The 18766-nt window shown below is 38.9% G+C and overlaps 1 protein-coding gene across 1 annotated transcript; it reads left to right on the plus strand.

Annotated features, from left to right (window-relative positions):
• LOC105173357 (pectinesterase inhibitor 9-like) lies at nucleotides 6-765 on the plus strand (the record flags this gene model as incomplete). Its single annotated transcript, XM_011095064.2, has 1 exon — nucleotides 6-765. A coding segment is annotated over one exon (486 nt), but the record flags the coding sequence as incomplete, so codon positions are not given.

Raw genomic sequence — 18766 nt, forward strand, 5'->3', positions numbered from 1 at the left:
TCCGATGTCTTTCTTACTACGTTAGCAACTTCACGACAACCCTGAGTCACCAGCAACTAGCGCAGATCGCACTGAAGGTGAGCCTAGAGAGGGCGGAGTCGACCCAAGCCTACGTGACGGAGGTGGCTAAGGAGCTTAAGCAGAGAAAGGCCAAGGACTACCGGGCCGTGAAAGAATGTCTGGATCAAATAAACGATGGGGTCGATCAACTCACGAATTGCATCAAAGAGACACGGATGATAAAGGAAAACGGGACGAGTAGCGATTTCCCCTGGCATGCTAGCAACGTGCAGACATGGATGAGCACGGCCCTGACCGATGCGAGCATGTGCATGGACGGGTTCTCAAGCCGGGCCATCGAGGGCAAGAAGAAGGCTATTATCAAAGCCAAGGTGCTTAATCTTGAACAAGCAACTAGCAATGCCCTGGCCTTGTTCAATAGGTTTGCTGCAAGGTATAGGTCCTCCCATGTCAATAAACCCAAAGTATAGGGGCTTTTGCGCAATTTGCATATGGACCTAATGTTACTTGATCTCTGTCTGTGAGGAAAAATCTGTGAATACACAAAGTTTTGGGGGGTTTGTGATGTCTACAGAAACTGAAGCTAATACTTATCTTGTTATTTATTTTTTTAATTAATTTGAGAGCATGAGCCTCTTTCATTTCATTTTATTTTATTTTCTTTGGTTACTTAATTTGCATTATATAGTATGAAAATACGATCGTATTCATGTTATACTAAGAACTTTATGCATTAAGGGTGCACGTCCCGTATTTATTATATTAAATGTCATGTATTATTTTTAATAAAATAACTTATTCTCATTTATGAAATTTATTCTTTTTTCAAATATTTTGAATTTAAGGTTTTTTCAAATAAAGACAAAATATTTGAGTTAATTTGGAATAAAAAAGAAATCATAAGAGATTTAATTAGTCAATTCATAAGAATTAGAAAGTTTCAAATCAACTAGAAAATAAATAAATAGAGCATAATCTATCAAAATTTTTAAAGAACTAAATTGAAATCATATAAAACTTTTAGGGTTAAATTATATAATTTTAAAAAGTAAGGAACTAAATTGCATATTATATAAAATTAATCAAAGAAAAAAATAAAATAAAATTGGGTGGCAGCACAACCTTGCTAATAATGTTAGCAAGTGAACGAAGAAAAACTAAAGAAAAAGCTAAGTTTTTTTTTTAGTCTATACTATATATAATAGAAGGGACTAATTTAGGTGTCTCTCTATTTGGTTTGACATTTTTATTCTATTTTAAAATTTATTTATTTATTTTATTTTTTATTTAACATTCAAGTAACTTCTTCTTCTCATTTATTATCTTACTTATCGATATTTTTCTTCTTTTTACATATGAACTATTAGCTTAATAAAAATATTATTATATTTGTACACGCATCAATTGTGCGGTTCGGACTAATTTATATTATAGCCGGCACACATACATACAATTCTTTCTCTTCTCTCTCTCTCTCTCTAAGAACAACGAGGAAAATTATAAATTTGGTTTTCAAACGGTAAATGTTTCCTCTAATTACTTCAATTGATTATACTAATTAAATTTGTTAGTATTTTTAACCCCTTTAATTATATATATTGAAATGTTTATATTTTTAATTCATTTGATATATATATAAATATTTTGAAGTTCGTTATATAATTTATCATATGTAAATGTTAAATTGTGTATTATTTAATTACTTAGTTGATTAATTATAATAAACATTCACGGTAGTTAAACTATGGAAATTGACTAACTATTAAAAATATTCTTGTTATTTAAATTAATTAGTTAACCAAAATCAAATATATACGAACACATATATATATCTATACTATATAAAAATTAAAATTCTTTTTTCACTCACAAATAGCGGTTATTTATATCGCGACATCAATTTTTTAAATTACAGAAAATATCCTTATACATTTTCAACCACCTCCTACTCAAATTCTTTCTCTCGTCCATATGATTTATACTATCTATTGATACTTGATGCTTGCAACTTTAGTATGGGTTCAACGGTCTTGGATCTTGATGATGGATTGGACTGATTAAGCAAAAGAACTTGAGAAATAGGACCTGCAAAACAACACGTTAACACTTTGACGTTCAAGTTAGTTCGGAATTTAGGAATAAATAATTATAAAAATAAATCGTAATAAGAAATTGAGATAAAAAAAAATAAGAATTTCGTGAGCAAAATATGGTTAGAGTGCAAAATGAGAGTTGCAACAAGAAAAGCAAAGCAATTTTCAAATTCTTGAAGGTGTCCTCGTTGGGGGATGCTGCCTATATTTATAGAGGGGGCGTCTCCCTTCATAGGGACTTTGTACGTTACTTGCATTTCAGAAAAAAGAGCAAGATACCTGGGGATAGGGCATGATTCCATTTTATCCTAGGCTTGATGAGCACATTTTTGCTTGGAGGAGGACTTCTTTTACGTGAGGACTCCGATTCTGCAGGGAGTTCTCTAGGTGAAGGAGTCATGAACTTTGGGGGCGCCTCCTTTCTCCCTGGGCTGGACTTGGAAAAAGGTAAGCCTGCGCGATCTAGCAAGCTTTTTGCTAGGCTTCCTTCTTAGGCCAAGTTTGGTAATCTTTCAATGGGCCGCCTTCATCATGTGCTGATGGGCTCGATTTGGGATTCGCGGACCTCTTCTGGGCCAAGTACTTTTGGGTCATGCATATCATTCAGTCCTTCTGTTCGTTTCTGCCACCTTCTACAACTTGGGGAAATGTATCTTAGCTTTTTGTCAGCTTGATTTTGGGGAAGTCTTTATAACACTTCAAACTCAAATTTGAACTTGAACTTAATATAAGGAGTTTATTATGCCAATAAACTTCCTATGTGGGATAGAAAACCATGAGTGTATTACACTCACCCATACAATTCCTTATATACTTACTACTTTCTTCACTTTTCCCATCATCAACCTGTGTGGGACAAGTTACTTTTCTCTTTTTCTTATCAAACTCATCTATGGATTTCTTTCATGTAATTAAAAATTATGAAGTTGCAGAGGCTAGGCATGGTAGCTTTGCTTTCAATAAAATTAAAGCTGCCTCAGGAGAAGTTTCCCTGGTTTCAGCTATTAAGGAAGACAATGTTTCTACCAAAAGAGTTTGGGGATTATGGGTCTGTCTCACGGAGATGGACAAAGTTAAATATCCGTTCAAGATTTTCTCAAACAAAGTGAATGGCTCGTTCCTGTTAAATTTCATGACAGGAAAAAGCATTGAATTCGCAGAAAGTTTATTTGGAAAGAAGGGGATGTTAATCTGGGAAAATAAGTTGTAGGCGATCGAAGCAACAAGGATGAAGATGTGCAACATGTTGCATGTTGGGCAATGGCATAACTATTTATGCCCTTGCTGTGAAAAACAAGAGAAGAAACTGTTCGGGGACAAAAATTCAGTTCACACAAAATAAACTCGAAGACCAGGATAAGGGAAAAAGAAAAATTTTTACAAAAAGAAGTAAAAATTAAAAATATAAAAAGCAAGGATAGGACTGTCGCAGAAAACGACAAACGCCAACAGTCAGCAAAGTAGAAAAGCCAGTTGAAAATCACGTGACTGACAAGTCATTATGACCAACAGCTGAAAAAGGACGAGGTAATGACGAATGCAATGACGTTATTGAAAGAGACAAGATGATGAAGAATACAGTGACGTCATCAAAAAATAAGTTTGAAGTTCGAATTTGAAGTCCGCGGACGCCTATAAATAAAATGCAATGAAGTAGAGGGGGATCAACAGAAAATTTCTCCTACTTTTCAAAGTATCAGAATTCTGAGTCTTTTCAATCTTTTGTAGTATTTTAATCTTTTAGCTTATGAGGGTTTCCCCAATGAGTCAAGTCCTCTAATATGAGAGGCTAAATAGTTGTCTCCTCCAATGGAGGAATAATATCTATGTAATATTTTTTATATTTCTTCAATAAAAGTTAAGTTTTTCTTCAACCTGTTTGTCCAAAATTCTATTAAGTCCCTGTATTGGAGTCTCTTTTACGCTCTAAGGTAGGAAACAAAACAGGATTGTGTTGTTTTGTTATTGAAGGAGCCGAGTACCTGCGAATCATCTGTTGTGATAGTGTGGTTGGAAGAAGCCCGTAAAATCGAGGACTTGGAATATCTAGAAACAGAGGGTCAAAGCGAGGTATGAATTTATGAGGTTTTAATTTATTTCGGAAGCATGTTGGGCTGTCTTAAGAGCATGAAAATGGATTATTAAGCTATTTTCTTTGAAAGGGTAAAATGGTCATAAAATAGGCTGAAGGACCAGATTTATGCCACATTGGAAGATAAAGGACTAAGACTAATATTGTCTAAAGTTTTCTTTTTCCATCTGCTTTTTAGATAATTACACTTACACCCATAAAAAATATCGACATTTATACAAGCCACCCTTATTTTTCAGAAAATTAAACATACACTCCTAAAAAATGTCCACATCATAACACAAACTACCTATACTTTTTAACTACCTGTAATGATTTGTGTAAATAAATTATAAATCAAAAGGTATAAATATAATTACCCTTATAAAATATGAGGTATATATCTATCATTCACATATCCAGTAATACGTGGCGTATAACATTTACGACATCAACAGTTCGCTTGGATCAGTTGGTCAACGTTTACTTTGTGACTAGAATGCCACGTGATTAAGTTAATTACATAGCCATAATATGTGTCATTAATCACCATTAAGATAATTATAATTCAAGAAATTCTTGGATCTCGTGATTAGATAATAATGATAATATTGAACCGTGCCTGATAAACAAATATTTAACCAAATCTAAGGGTGTATATATATATATATATATATCACAAAATCATGGGTTTAATTTTGATTATGCTTTATTTTGAGTGATCTTCTTCATAAATTCTGAAGATATTAATATGAAATAATTTTTTATTATAATAATTTAAATTTTTAAATAAAATAATGGTTTAACAAAATTTTGTAGCGATTCTCATCACAATCAATATATGACAAGAATTTTTCATCCTCTAAAATCTAAATTTTAGTACATATATCACCTACCAGCACATTTAGAGAGCTTTTGGCTACGTTTATTTGAAATATTTAGGAATAATTATATTTTTTGTTGCTGAAATTTAGTGTAACTCGTAAATGTCATGTGATTTAAGATTTTATAAAGGTTTTTGAGATTTGTTTTTATCTAACAAATAAGTTCTTTTATTAGTCAAAATTTATCAAATTTTCTTATATTAACAAAAAAAAGGGATAAATATTCATATTTGTTCCTTATTATCTTATTATTAATTTATTACAAATCAAATAATTTTTTTTTCTGATCAAATTAATTTGTACATCTTTACATGTAATAGATTATGTCGCATCTATTTGACCATTGGTGACGGAAGTTACAGCCACGGCGAATGGGTTTTTCTTTTTCAGCTTTTAATCGGTTGTGACTATGGAGGAAGTCATTGAGGGAGGCCCGTGGTTGTTCTAAGGACAACCAATTGCAGAGGTGGGAGCCGGGCATGGTCCTACACAAATTGAAACATATGCAAGTGCCAATTTAGGTCAAACTTCGGCATTTACCGGTTGAATTGTGGACTAATGATGGTCTAAGTATGGTGGCAAGTGGCATTGGGAGACCGCTATATCCAGATTCGAATACTCGCGCATGCACGAGACTGGATTTCGCTCGTGTATATGTTATGGTTGACGTTAACGCCAAGCTACCAAATCATTTGATTATCATGTCGCCAATGCAGGAAGGAGAGGAAAATGCATGCAAGGTTGATGTTGAATATGAGTGGTTTCCACCAAAGTGCACCACTTGTATGAGCTTGGGACATGCTACCAAAGACTGTTCCACCACAAAAGCCCAAAAACCACCGGTAAATGTATATGTGCAGCGTGTGCGACACTTAGCCCCTATTGCACCACCAACAGTGGAGAAGGATAAGGATGAGGCATAGCAGTCGGTTGGCCGAGATATACCTGCTACACGTGGGGAGCAAGTGGATAGAGATAAGGATAAGGAATTACTCATTTATAACACTTTTGATGCCCTAAATTTCCTTGATGATACAGATGATGCTACTTGGGGTTAGGAGCAGCCCCATCAATGGTGATCCATGTTAAATGAGCAATGTGGAATGTTCGTGACTTGAATAAGAGGGACCATCAGCTAGCACTGAAAAATCTCGTAACTGAATTCAGGTTAAACTTTCTTGGTCTTTTAGAAACACGTGTGCGAATGAATAATGCCTCTCGAATACAGTCTTTGCTATTACCTTATTGGAAATGATTTGTTGATTCTGTGACTGTTGGTAATCGTATATGGGTTGCTTGGGATAATGACATACTTGATGTTCATGTGATTGCATTGAGTGACCAATATATATATTGCCGTGTGACTGTTAGAGCAACTCATGTGAATATGATTGTTACTGTTATTTAAGGAGCTAATGATATTGTTGCACGTTGAGAGCTATGGAGATCTTTGGAGATGCTGGTGGGTCAGTGTGTGAATGATCCATGGCTGGTGTGTGAATGATCCATGGGGATTTTAATGTTATACGTGACCTCAGTGAGATTTGTGGTACTTCTGGTGATATAAGGGTGGTCATGGAGGAGTTTACTGCGTGTATTCAGGATACGGGTTTGCTCCCGCTTCCTATGCAAGGTGAGTGGTTCACGTGGCATAACCGTAGCTCCAACTCGCGTAGCCTATGGAAGATGTTGGACCGTATGCTCATTAATGATGCTTGGCTAGAACGATTCCCAACTTCGTACTATTATAGTCTCAATCCACGCACATCGGATCATTCGCTGCTAGTGCTCTGTGGGGATAGGCAACAACAACTGGGAGATATGTTCAGATTTGATAGTTACCTTACTCTTTCACCGAATTGTATTCCCAGTGTGCAGAATGTCTGGTAGCATGAAGTGGTAGGCGTGCCGATGTACGCAATTACTCGTAAACTCAAGGCTTTAAAGCCTGTCTTTCGTCATATGAGGCGCAATAAGGGGGATCTAACGATGAATTTACAGCTGGCCAAAGAGTTCCTTGAGACAGCCCAGCAACTGGTTTGCACGGATAGACGGAACGAGCTGTTCCTCCTATTGGAACATTGTTGTCGACTGGTGTATGCCAAAACGGTTAAGCTCGGACAAGTCATGCTACAGTAGCGAGCAAAGATACAGTGGATGAAAGGGGGGAGATCAATGTTCACGAATCTTCTTTGCAAGATTGCGCAACATCGGTCTGTTCGAAGGATCTTGCAAATCAATGATGAACATGGGACTACCTACACAGAGCCAAGAGCGGTTTATCTCATTTTACCAGGCTCTATTAGGTGGAGACAGATGGATACAAGTGATATGTATCCGATACCTGAGGCCATGGGCGAAACATTTGTAGCACCCTCTAACGCTACTAGGGCTATATCTTCCCTAGACATTTGTAGTAATCCCGTTGTTTATATATATAAATGCACATAATATCAATATGCATACGTAATCCCAACGTCATAATAGGCATAATCAACTCACAACATCATATATACATATCAAACGCCACAAGTAATCCCCACGCTTATGTTCTCTCTATACAAACAAAATACGATTTGTACCCTAACTAACAAAAGGAGAAAACTGCATACTAGCCCGACCTGCCTGAGTATAGCGTGTAGACCTAGTCTTCAACAGGCAGACACCTCAAAGTCTACTCCTCAAAGAAAATATCAACAGAGGAATGAGTCTGCCACTCAGTAAGTAATAACCAGCCCTATCTATATATGTATTTCAAATATAGCCTCAAACAAGATAATTAGCAACATGCATGGAACATAGTCAATTTAATCCCAACATAATCATCTTTATTACACCACATAGCTATCTCGCAATAAGATAATCAATTAAACTTCCCTTTCTTTCCTAGTGTGCTTACCAGAAGGTGATATTGTATTTTCTCTGTCAACTCAATCTCACTGTTATATAAGTTCAAGTGAATCCTCTTAACAGTCGGCTCATCAATCTCATTTATAACTCTTTCAATTCGCATCATAACTCCTTTACATCGCATCATAACTCTTTTTATTTCATTTCGCCTTACAGGCTTTTTAACAACATCAAGGGGTATTCAGACCACAATTATACTTAATTTTCACTACTCCCTCATTTTCATATATCACTATTCTTGTAAACAACTAGTAATGCAAAACCAAAAATTAACATATTCTCATTTTTAGACATCTACAACTCATCAAACGATAAACATAATATTTTAACGTATTTTCTCATTTCAAGTACACAATATTGTCAATCAAATTAAATCATTCACCACTCATATATTTTTAGATGAATCAATGTCAGCATGAACCATAAATTTATAGTAACAGTAATACCACAAATAAATGAAACATATATAGATAATACTAATTATTTACTTACTTGGACTTCACAACGCTTCTATCTACTCTATCGATAATTGTCAGTCCTTTCACCTTACCCCCATCCTATAATGAGTTATACCACATACAATTAATATATCAAAAATATTTTAATTTCTTTTAAATATAATATTAAATATTATTCTTACAATTTCCAATAATTCTCTAATATTTCAATTTTATCAAAATATAAATCTTCGATCTAGTTCTTCTTAATAACTAGACACTTTAGGCTTCATAAAAAATATTTATAATTTTGCAAGTAATTCATAGAAATTCATTTAACCAAACCTCTTATATATTTATAACTATTATTTTTAATAACATTCCTAAATTAGGTTATCATTAAAACCCTCATTTTTTCTCGTTAATAACATAATATTTCTTAAATATAATTTTCAAAATATTACTATTAATTTTCTATCAATTTCTAGCTATTATATAATTTAATTAAACAACAATACGTAGAATTGCATATTTGGTAATAATTCCGATGGAATTGTATAAATTAGCTATAGTAATATTCAAATCTAATAAATTTAATAATCTAATTAACCAACAATGTCACTTTTATATCAAATTTGATATTCAATTCAACACTATTTTAAATAGTCAAACTCATAAATTATTCCAATTAAATAGTACATCGCTTAATATAAATAATATTTAATAAACAAACTAATTAAATAATATAATTATAAAATTAATAAAAATTAAAATGAGATTTCGTACCTGGATTTCCTTTTTTTCTGCTGAAAGGGAATTGCAAATTCTTAATGTGTGTGTTGTGTGTGTGTTGTGTATGTGTGTGAGTAGTGTGCCAAAAGCAAAGAAAAAAAAAAAAAAAAACAGAGAAAGAGAGAGTGAGACGGTGGGGGTTGATGGCCCCACCTCCTCCCCTCAATTCTCTCTCTCTCTTTCACATATATATATATATATATATATTATTATTATTATTATTATTATTATTATTATTATTATTTTATATATTATTTACTAAAATATATGTAATATTATTATTATTTTATTTATTTAATTAGATTTTTCTCAAAATACCCATTACGTCCTTCCTTTTTTTTTTAATTAATATCATTTGCTCCTAAATATTATACAAACTCCAATTTAATGCTTTCAAATTTTATTATATTCCAATTATGATCTATAATTTATTTATTAATCACTAAGTTTCATAAAAATTTATCGATTAATCCTATACTTATGTATTATAATCTTTGGGGCGTTACAACATGTGCTCAATGAGGAATAGACCCTCATACTCCTCCAACCGATGACCGCAGCTGAGGTGAAACAAGCTGTGTTCGATATTGATGAGGACAAAGCACCAGGACCTCACGGGTTTTCCTTGGGCTTTTACAAAGCCGCTTGGCCAATTGTAGGTCCTCAAGTAACGGAAGCGATATTGGATTTCTTTGCTATGGGGAAGATGCTTAAGCAAATCAACACCATGCTGCTAGCACTTATACCCAAGGTACACTCCCTTAAGCTGGTGTCACAGGCGTGCTCTTTTATCTCGTAGTAGAATGTAATTCTCATATATTTTTTGCCCGTACGGAGTCTCAGGTTACATCTAACCTTCGACCAGCCTTCGCACATATCAGAGTATGTCGAATGTCCGTCGCGTGTTCTCGACATTGGAGCTCGCTAGCGCGACATTTGAACGCATCCCTACGCGGCACCGCGTGCCCTTGCGCTCACCTATTCGAGATGTCCATACTCACCGAGGCTCTCGGCACTCACGCCTTAGCATCTTGAACACAATATCGGAACATGTCGATGCATTTCTCAATGACAAGGAGCATCCTCGTTGCACCTCGGCATTACGTAGCTCTGCATGTGCCCGCAATGCCCATATCATGCCCAACGCTCACTTGGTGCATCCTAGGCGCACGCCTTCGTCATGGCCGCCTTCCATGCCTCACCCGAGTAGAACCACATCATAAGTCTGAGGCCCATTCGATATGCCGACATCCTGCCTTGATCTCGCACGGCATGCCCGACATGCTTTCTTGTCTTTCAGCTTGGCTTCACAATATGCCCACAGTGCGGCGGCGTCCCACGACCGCCCATCTTAGCCAACAGACCCTCATAGACGGTTAGAACTCGATAGCTCGTTCCATGAGTTGGATCACGACGTCTTAAAGTGCTTTGCCTCGATTACCCAATCGCACGAGATGTGTTGCCCCTGATATCTCGTAGCCCGCGGGGTAACCTTGCGCATCACACGGAGCCTCTCAGCAGTATCGGCGCCCAACGTAGGCCATCCTGGCCCTATGCCTCTTGAGCTATCTAGAGCCGGCTTCTGAAGGCCCCCATCATGCCCCCTAGAGAAGCACATTTAGTATAGACGTTTTCTCATGTTGCTGCCATCGTGCACGGAGAGGGCTGGCTGGAGCTCACCATTGCATGCTCCCCTTATAATAGGTTTAAAAACATTTTCGTAGCACACTGAAAGGACCGAGGAGTGCACTTTTTCTGCATCTCCTTTGATTGACGTCCAAATCATGTCCCGCTTGAACTGTAGCGTAGCCTACGACTTCCATACCATAACTATAAAGTTTCAGCCCCATCCGATTATCCACGGCTGAGGAATTGTCTCCACAATACTCTGAAACTACAGTTTCGCCACTACACTGGCAGACTCTAAACATCGTCGTCGTTCCCTACTGAAACGGAACCGTCTACCTCTAAAACATCTTGGAGGTGCTCCAAACACTCCAAGAATCTCGCCATAGAAACAGTTCTGCAAATCTCCAAAGATAAACTACTCTACTTCACACATCCTGATCGTGCACAGGGTTGTGCTTGATCATCGCGCTTATATCTCTGTGGCCAAACGTACTCGGAATGACTTCATACTTGGTGGATAGCATCCCCACACATCAAGGAAGTTTCCATACGAACAGTATTGCAATCCCCAATTGGTAAGGGCCCGTTTGGTTATGTTTTCATTTTCAGTTTCCAACATTTAGAAATGGGTAGAAATACTTTATTAGTTTTTGTGCGAAAACTGAGAATATATTTGGATTAGTTGTTTCCAAATGTAGGTATATAGGTGTGAGAATGTTGAATATAGGTATATGTATTTTTGATGTGACAGATGACCAAATTGATTGAATATGTGAAATTATAAAATAATCAAAGTGAGTCTTGCCATTTGAAATAATTTTAATTGATTTGAAACAAGAGAAGACATGCTGACAAGATAACACAAGTATGACAAACCCATGTGACCTATAATTTCAAAAATTTGATAATTAAAATAGGAATGCATTCTCAATGAAAATGGCTTGACCAAACAAAATCCCAACTACCCAAATAATAAAAAGTGGAAAAAATCTCATTGAAAACACAACCAAACAGGCTCTAAGAGTCTTTACTCGAAGCCCGTTTGCACACCTGCGTGCTGGCCGACATCCCCTAGTCGTCTGCACGTCCTCCAAAAGTCACTACCGACCGTCTAGCCCAAGGTGTGGCATATGACACCCTCTCCCACTCGATCTGTTGACGTCCTCGTCAATACATACACTAACGATTGAGGTGTATGCGATGCCCAATACTCTCTCTCAATATCACGTGACACCAGACCGACCTCCTGCTCTTTTGAGCACTCCACTCGTGAAGTGCCTTTCCAGCACAACACGTTATCTCCCACAACCGTGCCTCTGCTGCACCCGATGTGATCAACTCAACTCAAGCGGAAGTCCATGTACTCCTTTTCCCAAGTCGGTGCTAAGCTCCCCCACAAAACATAGTGTCTCTGATGCACTCACTCAATACAGAAACTCAAAGCGGAAGTCTGCGCCTCTCTCTGCATTCTCTTCCCAAAGGTTGGCAGGTAGCTCTCAGCAAATAGTGCCTCAGTGCATTGCATTTCTCATTGACTGCTCAAATCAGATTTCTGTATACTCGTTTACACTCTCTTCCCTAATATCGCTCATGTCGGAAGCATGTGCCTCACTATGCACTCTCTTCCCAACGTAGCCCACCGAAGTCGGAAGTCTGTGCCTCGCTCTACACTCTCTCCCTGACTGTTGCTCAATCGTTGTCGGAAGTCTGTGCCTTTCTCTACACTCTCTTCCCAACTGTTGATCAACTGATAATTGAGTCTGTGTACGCTGCTTACACTCTCTTCCTAACATTCTCAACTGATGGGTAACAACTGTGCTCCAAGTCTGTCAAGTGCGTTTCTGACATCTCCGATGTCCTTCAAGACAGTGCCTCAAATGCACCCGAATTGATCTGGAACGTGCTAAGTGTGGAGTCTGTGCGCGCACTTCGCACTCTCTCCCCCACTCGATATGTCGCCGTCCTCGGCAAACACGTAAACCCGCCTCTACAATAGACCACACTTAAACACTTGCAAGCACGTAGGCCGGATACCTACTATCAGAACCACGCTGCTCGTGGACCAAACGTCTCTTCAAAGGGTTCTCGCTCAACCTAACGCGAACATGGGGCCTTTGCCCCGAATCTGGCCGAAAACCAAGCTCAAGTCCTAGCCCGACCGCAAAACTCAAACTCATGTCCCGGCCTGAGCGCTGACTGCAACTGCAAAGTTGCGATTCTCGATCCCTACCCTACCGCAACACTCAAACTCGAGTCTCAACCCGAGCCCACCATGCCGCTCATGGTGTTAATAGAGCCCGATGCTCCTCTCGAATTTGTGCCCCTGACGAGCACCCAAACAGACGGCTTAGTGGGCTGCTCCCACTCAAGTTCCGGACAAGTTTCCATTCTCACATAACGGATGCTTATGCCCCTTGATTCTTGAAGCGTGTGGTCTCTCTCTAAACGCACCATCATCTACCACAACAGCACTTCATCACATAATTCTGCTCGGCCAACTACGGCTCTCACTAACAACTGCCCACAAAAGGAAGGGGTCTCACGTCCACTCCTCGCAACCCCAAGGGTGGCTTATTCCACGCACCACATGTGCAACTGTGCTTCGGCACCTGAATATTCAGCACATCCTTTCCAGTTGGAAGGTTCTTCAAACTCAAGAGAAGGTGGCCCTTCATCTACCACTCTCAGCTCAAGGTGGTATCCCACCCACCAGAACGGCCTCAACGCCTAGATCGCCTCTTGACTTGCAGCACATCCACACACATGGTTGCTTCTCCTACAATTGTGGCTCTCGCAGTCCACCCGAGGCATCAGCATGTCCCCTTCTCGCTTAGGAAAGCCAAGATGAATTCTGAAATCTGATATTCAATTGCCCAAAATAAAATTTCGGACAACGATTGACAACTAGCTCGATATCACTACGACGCTCACACATTTGCCAACCAACAACAACGAAGCTGGACCGTAGTCGCTTGCTCTCTGAAGCAGCCCAAACGCACACGAAAGGACTCTACCCAACATAATCTCAATGGCAGACATCCCCCAAAATCATACCATCTCACTCTGGTCTGATCTTGTCTCAACTGATAGTCTCAACTAATACCACTCGTCAACCGGGAGTTCTCGTCCTCTAGGTTCGCAGCTCGCCTCGCCCCATGAAGGCAACGAGGCTCTGATACCACTTGTCACAGGCGTGCTCTTTTGTCTCGCAGCGGAATGTAATTCTCATATATTTTTCGCCCGTGCGGCGTCTCAGGTTACTCCTAACCTTCGACTAACCTTCGCACATATCAGAGTATGTCGATTGTCCGTCGCGTGTCCTCGACACTGAAGCTCGCTAGCGCGACATCCGAACGCATCCCTGCGTGGCACCGCGTGCCCTTGCACCCGCCTATTCGAGATGCCCATACTCGCCGAGGCTCTCGACACTCACGCTTTAGCGTCTTGCACACAATCTCGGAACTTGCCGACACATTTCGCAATGACAAGGAGCATCCTCGCTCCACCTCGGCATTACGGCGCATTGCATGCGCCCGCAACGCCCATCTCATACCCAACGCTCACTCAGTGCATCCTAGGCACACGCCTTTGTCATGACCGCCTTCCATGCCTCGCCCGAGTAGGTTTGCATCATAAGTCTGAGGCCCATTCGATATGACGACATCCTGTCTTGATCTCGCACAGCATGCCCGACATGCTTTCTTGCCTTTCGGTTTGGCTTCACAATATGCCCACAGTACAGCGTCGTCCCACGACCGCCCATCTTAGTCAACGGACGCCCATGGACGGCTAAAACTCGATAGCTCATTCTATGAGTTGGATCACGAGGTCTTAAAGTGCTTTGCCTCGATTACCCAATCGCACGAGAGGTGTTGCCCCTGATATCTCACAGCCCGCGGGGCAACCTTGCGCATCACACGGAGCCTCTCGGTAGTATCGGCGCCCAACGTAGGCCATCCTAGCCCTACGCTGCCCGTCAGGTTTCCAAGCCCTTCGAGGACTCTAAGCACTCCTCTTGAGCTGCCTAGAGCTGGCTCTTGAAGGCCCCATCATGCCCCCAAGAGAAGCTCATTTAATGCAGACGTCTTCTCATGCTACTGCCGTTGTGCATAAGGAGGGCTGGTTGGAGCTCACCACTGCATGCCCCTCTTATAATAGGCTTAAAAACATTTTCTCTTGTTCCGGGAGTAGCACACTAAAAGGACCGAGGAGTGCACTTTTTTCGCATGTCCTTCGACCGACGTCCAAATCACGTCCTGCTTGAACCGTAGCGTAGTCTACGACTTCTAAATCATTATTCTAGAGTTTCAGCCCCATCCGATCATCCATGGATGAGGAATTGTCTCCACAATACTCTAAAACTACAGTCTAGCCACTGCACTGACACACTCTAAACATCGTCGTCGTTCCCTACCGAAACAGAACCGTCTACCTCTGAAACATCTTAGAGGTTCTCCCAACACCCCAAGGATCTCGCCATAGAAACAGTTCTACATATCTCCAAGGATAAAGTACTCTGCTTCACACATTAATCTCCTGCTCGCGCACAGGGTGGCGCTTGATCATCGCCCTTATATCTTCGTGGTCAAACGTCCTCGGAATGACTTCATACTTGACAGAAAGCATACCCACACATCAAGGAAGTTCCCATACGAACAGTATTGAAATCCCCAATTGGTAAAAGTCTCTACTCGAAGCCCGTTTGCACACTTGCGTGCTAGCCGGCATCCCCTAGCCGCCCGCACGTCCTCCACAAGTCACTGCCGATCGTCTAGCCCAAGGTGCTACATGTGATACGGATTTTCATCCTATATCATGTTGTAACATACTGTATAAAGTGATTTCCAAAATTATTGTTCAAAAGTTGAGTAGACGATTGGATAAATTAATCAGCTCTTGTCAGGCTGCTTTTGTTCCTGATCGTAGTATAGGCGATATTATGCTTGCACAGGAACTATTTACAGGGTATAACTAGGTGCGTCTCCCACCTAGATGTTCCCTTAAGGTGGATATTCGGAAAGCCTATGAAATAGTGGAATGGGACTTTCTACTAGCAGTTTTGCACATGTTTGGATTTCCAGCACAATTTATTCGGTGGATAGAAGAGTGTGTAACAATGCCCTCGTTCTCGGTGGGTCTGATTGGGAAACCCCATGAATTTTTTGTGGGCTCACGAGGATTGAGGCAAGGTGATCACGTATCGCCTTACCTATTTATTCTTGTGATGAAGGTGCTACATCTTTTATTCCTACAGTTGATTGAACAGGATGGGCATTTTTCATTCCATTGAAAATGTGCTCCTGCTCGACTTTTTCAGCTTGGTTTTGCAGATGACTGTTACTATTTTGTAAAGTTGATATGAATTTTATAGGGGTCTTCAAGTAGGGTCTAGATATATTCGCATCTTGGTTGGGTCTATGGCTTAATGCACATAAGATCCACCTTATTATCTCTCGCTCGGCACACAGACCGTGGGGGTTCGTGGGGTTGGCGGAAACTACTTCGTCCACGATCCCTTATTCGGCCAATGGTGGACTTTCAGGTTGGTAATGGGGCTACGTTCTATCTTTGGCAGGATTCTTGGCATCATCTTGGGCCCCTCATTGCTAGATTTTCCCATGGACCACCACTCCCTGAGCTTGGGATTTCTACCAAGCTTAGCAGCATTATCATAGAGGGGCAATGGCAATGGCCCCTCATTATAGACATTAAGTGGTTAGAGATTCTATAGTCACTGCCTCGGATTCATGGCGGTGTTGATTGCATCATTTAGCGGTATGAAAATGGTAGTCCTACATCCACATCTCTATACCAATCACTGGTCCCTCCAGGATCCAAGGTAGGTTGGTCTTCACTACTCTTGGGTTCCCTCAAGATCCCAGGCATAATTTTATTCTATGGCTTGCTATATTGGGGAAGCTTTCGACAGCTGATAAACCATGGCACTCTTACCTAGGAGACTATGTTTTATGTGATGAAGGCGCGAATGAGACGTATAGGCACTTATTCTTCCGATGCCACTACGTCCGACGGTGCCTTATACCTATTCGACGATCTGTTCGCTTCAATTGGCGGAACAAAGACTGGCCAATGGATATAGATTGGCTACAAGAAAATGAAGAGGGCAACACATTATTAATCTGACTTATCGTGCGCTACTGGCTTCATATGTGTACCATATTTGGAAGGAATGAAACTTGAGACGTTTTGAGTAGTTTGAGCGAAAACCGACCGACTTGCTGGACTCATTGTGGAAGATGTTAGACAGAGGATTCTTAATGATTCTTTTACTCGCTCTGTTAGTTCTTGAGCGTTATATAGACTTTGGCGTATCCCTTTGCATGTCGAGGGAGACGCCACTCATTGAGCACTGTTGTACTGTACAATTGTACTATTTACTTAATGAAAATTATATTTATCTAAAAGAAAAGTATGGAAAAGTATAGCATAAACCCTCGATAAATAGAGTACAACAACATTTGCGTTGTGGCTAAGCAGAAAGAAAAAGGGAAAAAAGTATTTTCTTTTTTTTTTTTTCAGTAAAATTGGTATGTTTTTATAGAAACTGGATTAAGTATGTACTTTTTTTAAAATTATTGTGCTCAATTATAAAATTAAAAATTTAAAATCAAAATGAATGAAAAGAGATTTTTTTTTTTGTTGTGTTGAATAAAATAGAACCCAAACATGCCCTTACATAGATAAATTCCCGCCTAATTTTTCTTTTAAAATTGGGTTGACCATTTGTTTTAACAATCAACTTATGGAGGGTACTCAAGCGGATGAATATTAAAAAATTTGAGTACCAAATTTGATGACTTAAAAACTTGAGGTACTAAAATTGAATATATATATATATATATATACTTTAAGTATGAAAAGTCAATTATTTCGATAGATTATTGTATCAATATTGTATACATAATTATATATTTTAAATAATAGATACACAAACACATGACAATTTGTAACGCTTTTCGAGTTTCCCTTTTCTTTTATATAATCATTTACATTGTTGAATATATTCATATGTTAGAAATTAATTAATTACATCAATAATTATAACTAACAAAAATATAATGAAACAAATAAATTCGTATATTAAATACTAATTAAATGCATTAAATTTATATATCAAGCATTAATTAAACATTCCATAATTCTAAATCAAAATACCATATTAAAATGAAATAAAGAGATAATAAACTATTATAGTAAAAACGAACATCTATATTCATGGAATTTAGACCCACAATATTTTAATTTTAAAATATTGACCTTAACACTTGAGCAATATATGGCTGGATTTTTGTTGGCCTTGAGTTTTAAATTATAGAATTTTGTTCTGCGAATGCTAATGTTTTAATTTATATTTATGATATTGTTTACATTTTTCATTTTTCATTTGACATAAAATGTTCATGAATAAAACTATATTATAAATAATTTTTTTTAACAAAAAAAAAAGACTCGCATAATTATTGAAGCTGTTCTCGGTAGATGTAATTTTCATTAAATAAACAGTATAATTGTACTCGACAGGCCAAGGGATACGCCAAAGTCTATGTAGCGCACAAGAACTAACAGAGCGAGCTAAAGAAGCACTAAAAATTCTCTATCTAACATCTTCCACAATGAGTCCAGCAAGTGCAATCGGTTCTAATTATTGAAGCTATTCTTCTCTTTGTTAACGAGTGATGGCTGATATGGGCCATATGTAAAGGCCCAAGTAGCCCAATAAGATCCTTGATTGTTTATCTGGTTTCATGGGCCCAATTCATAAAGGGGACTCGGCCCACGAGGCCCAACACATATTTGATGAAGCACGAATGACACAGAAGTGAGGAGGCCCACATGTGTTACTTCCGGTGGACCATAGTACAAGTACTTCATCTGTTGGTCGTTTAATGACAGGGTAAATTATATTTT

Source organism: Sesamum indicum, linkage group LG11 (genome assembly GCF_000512975.1).
Source record: "Sesamum indicum cultivar Zhongzhi No. 13 linkage group LG11, S_indicum_v1.0, whole genome shotgun sequence".
Lineage (NCBI taxonomy): Eukaryota > Viridiplantae > Streptophyta > Magnoliopsida > Lamiales > Pedaliaceae > Sesamum > Sesamum indicum.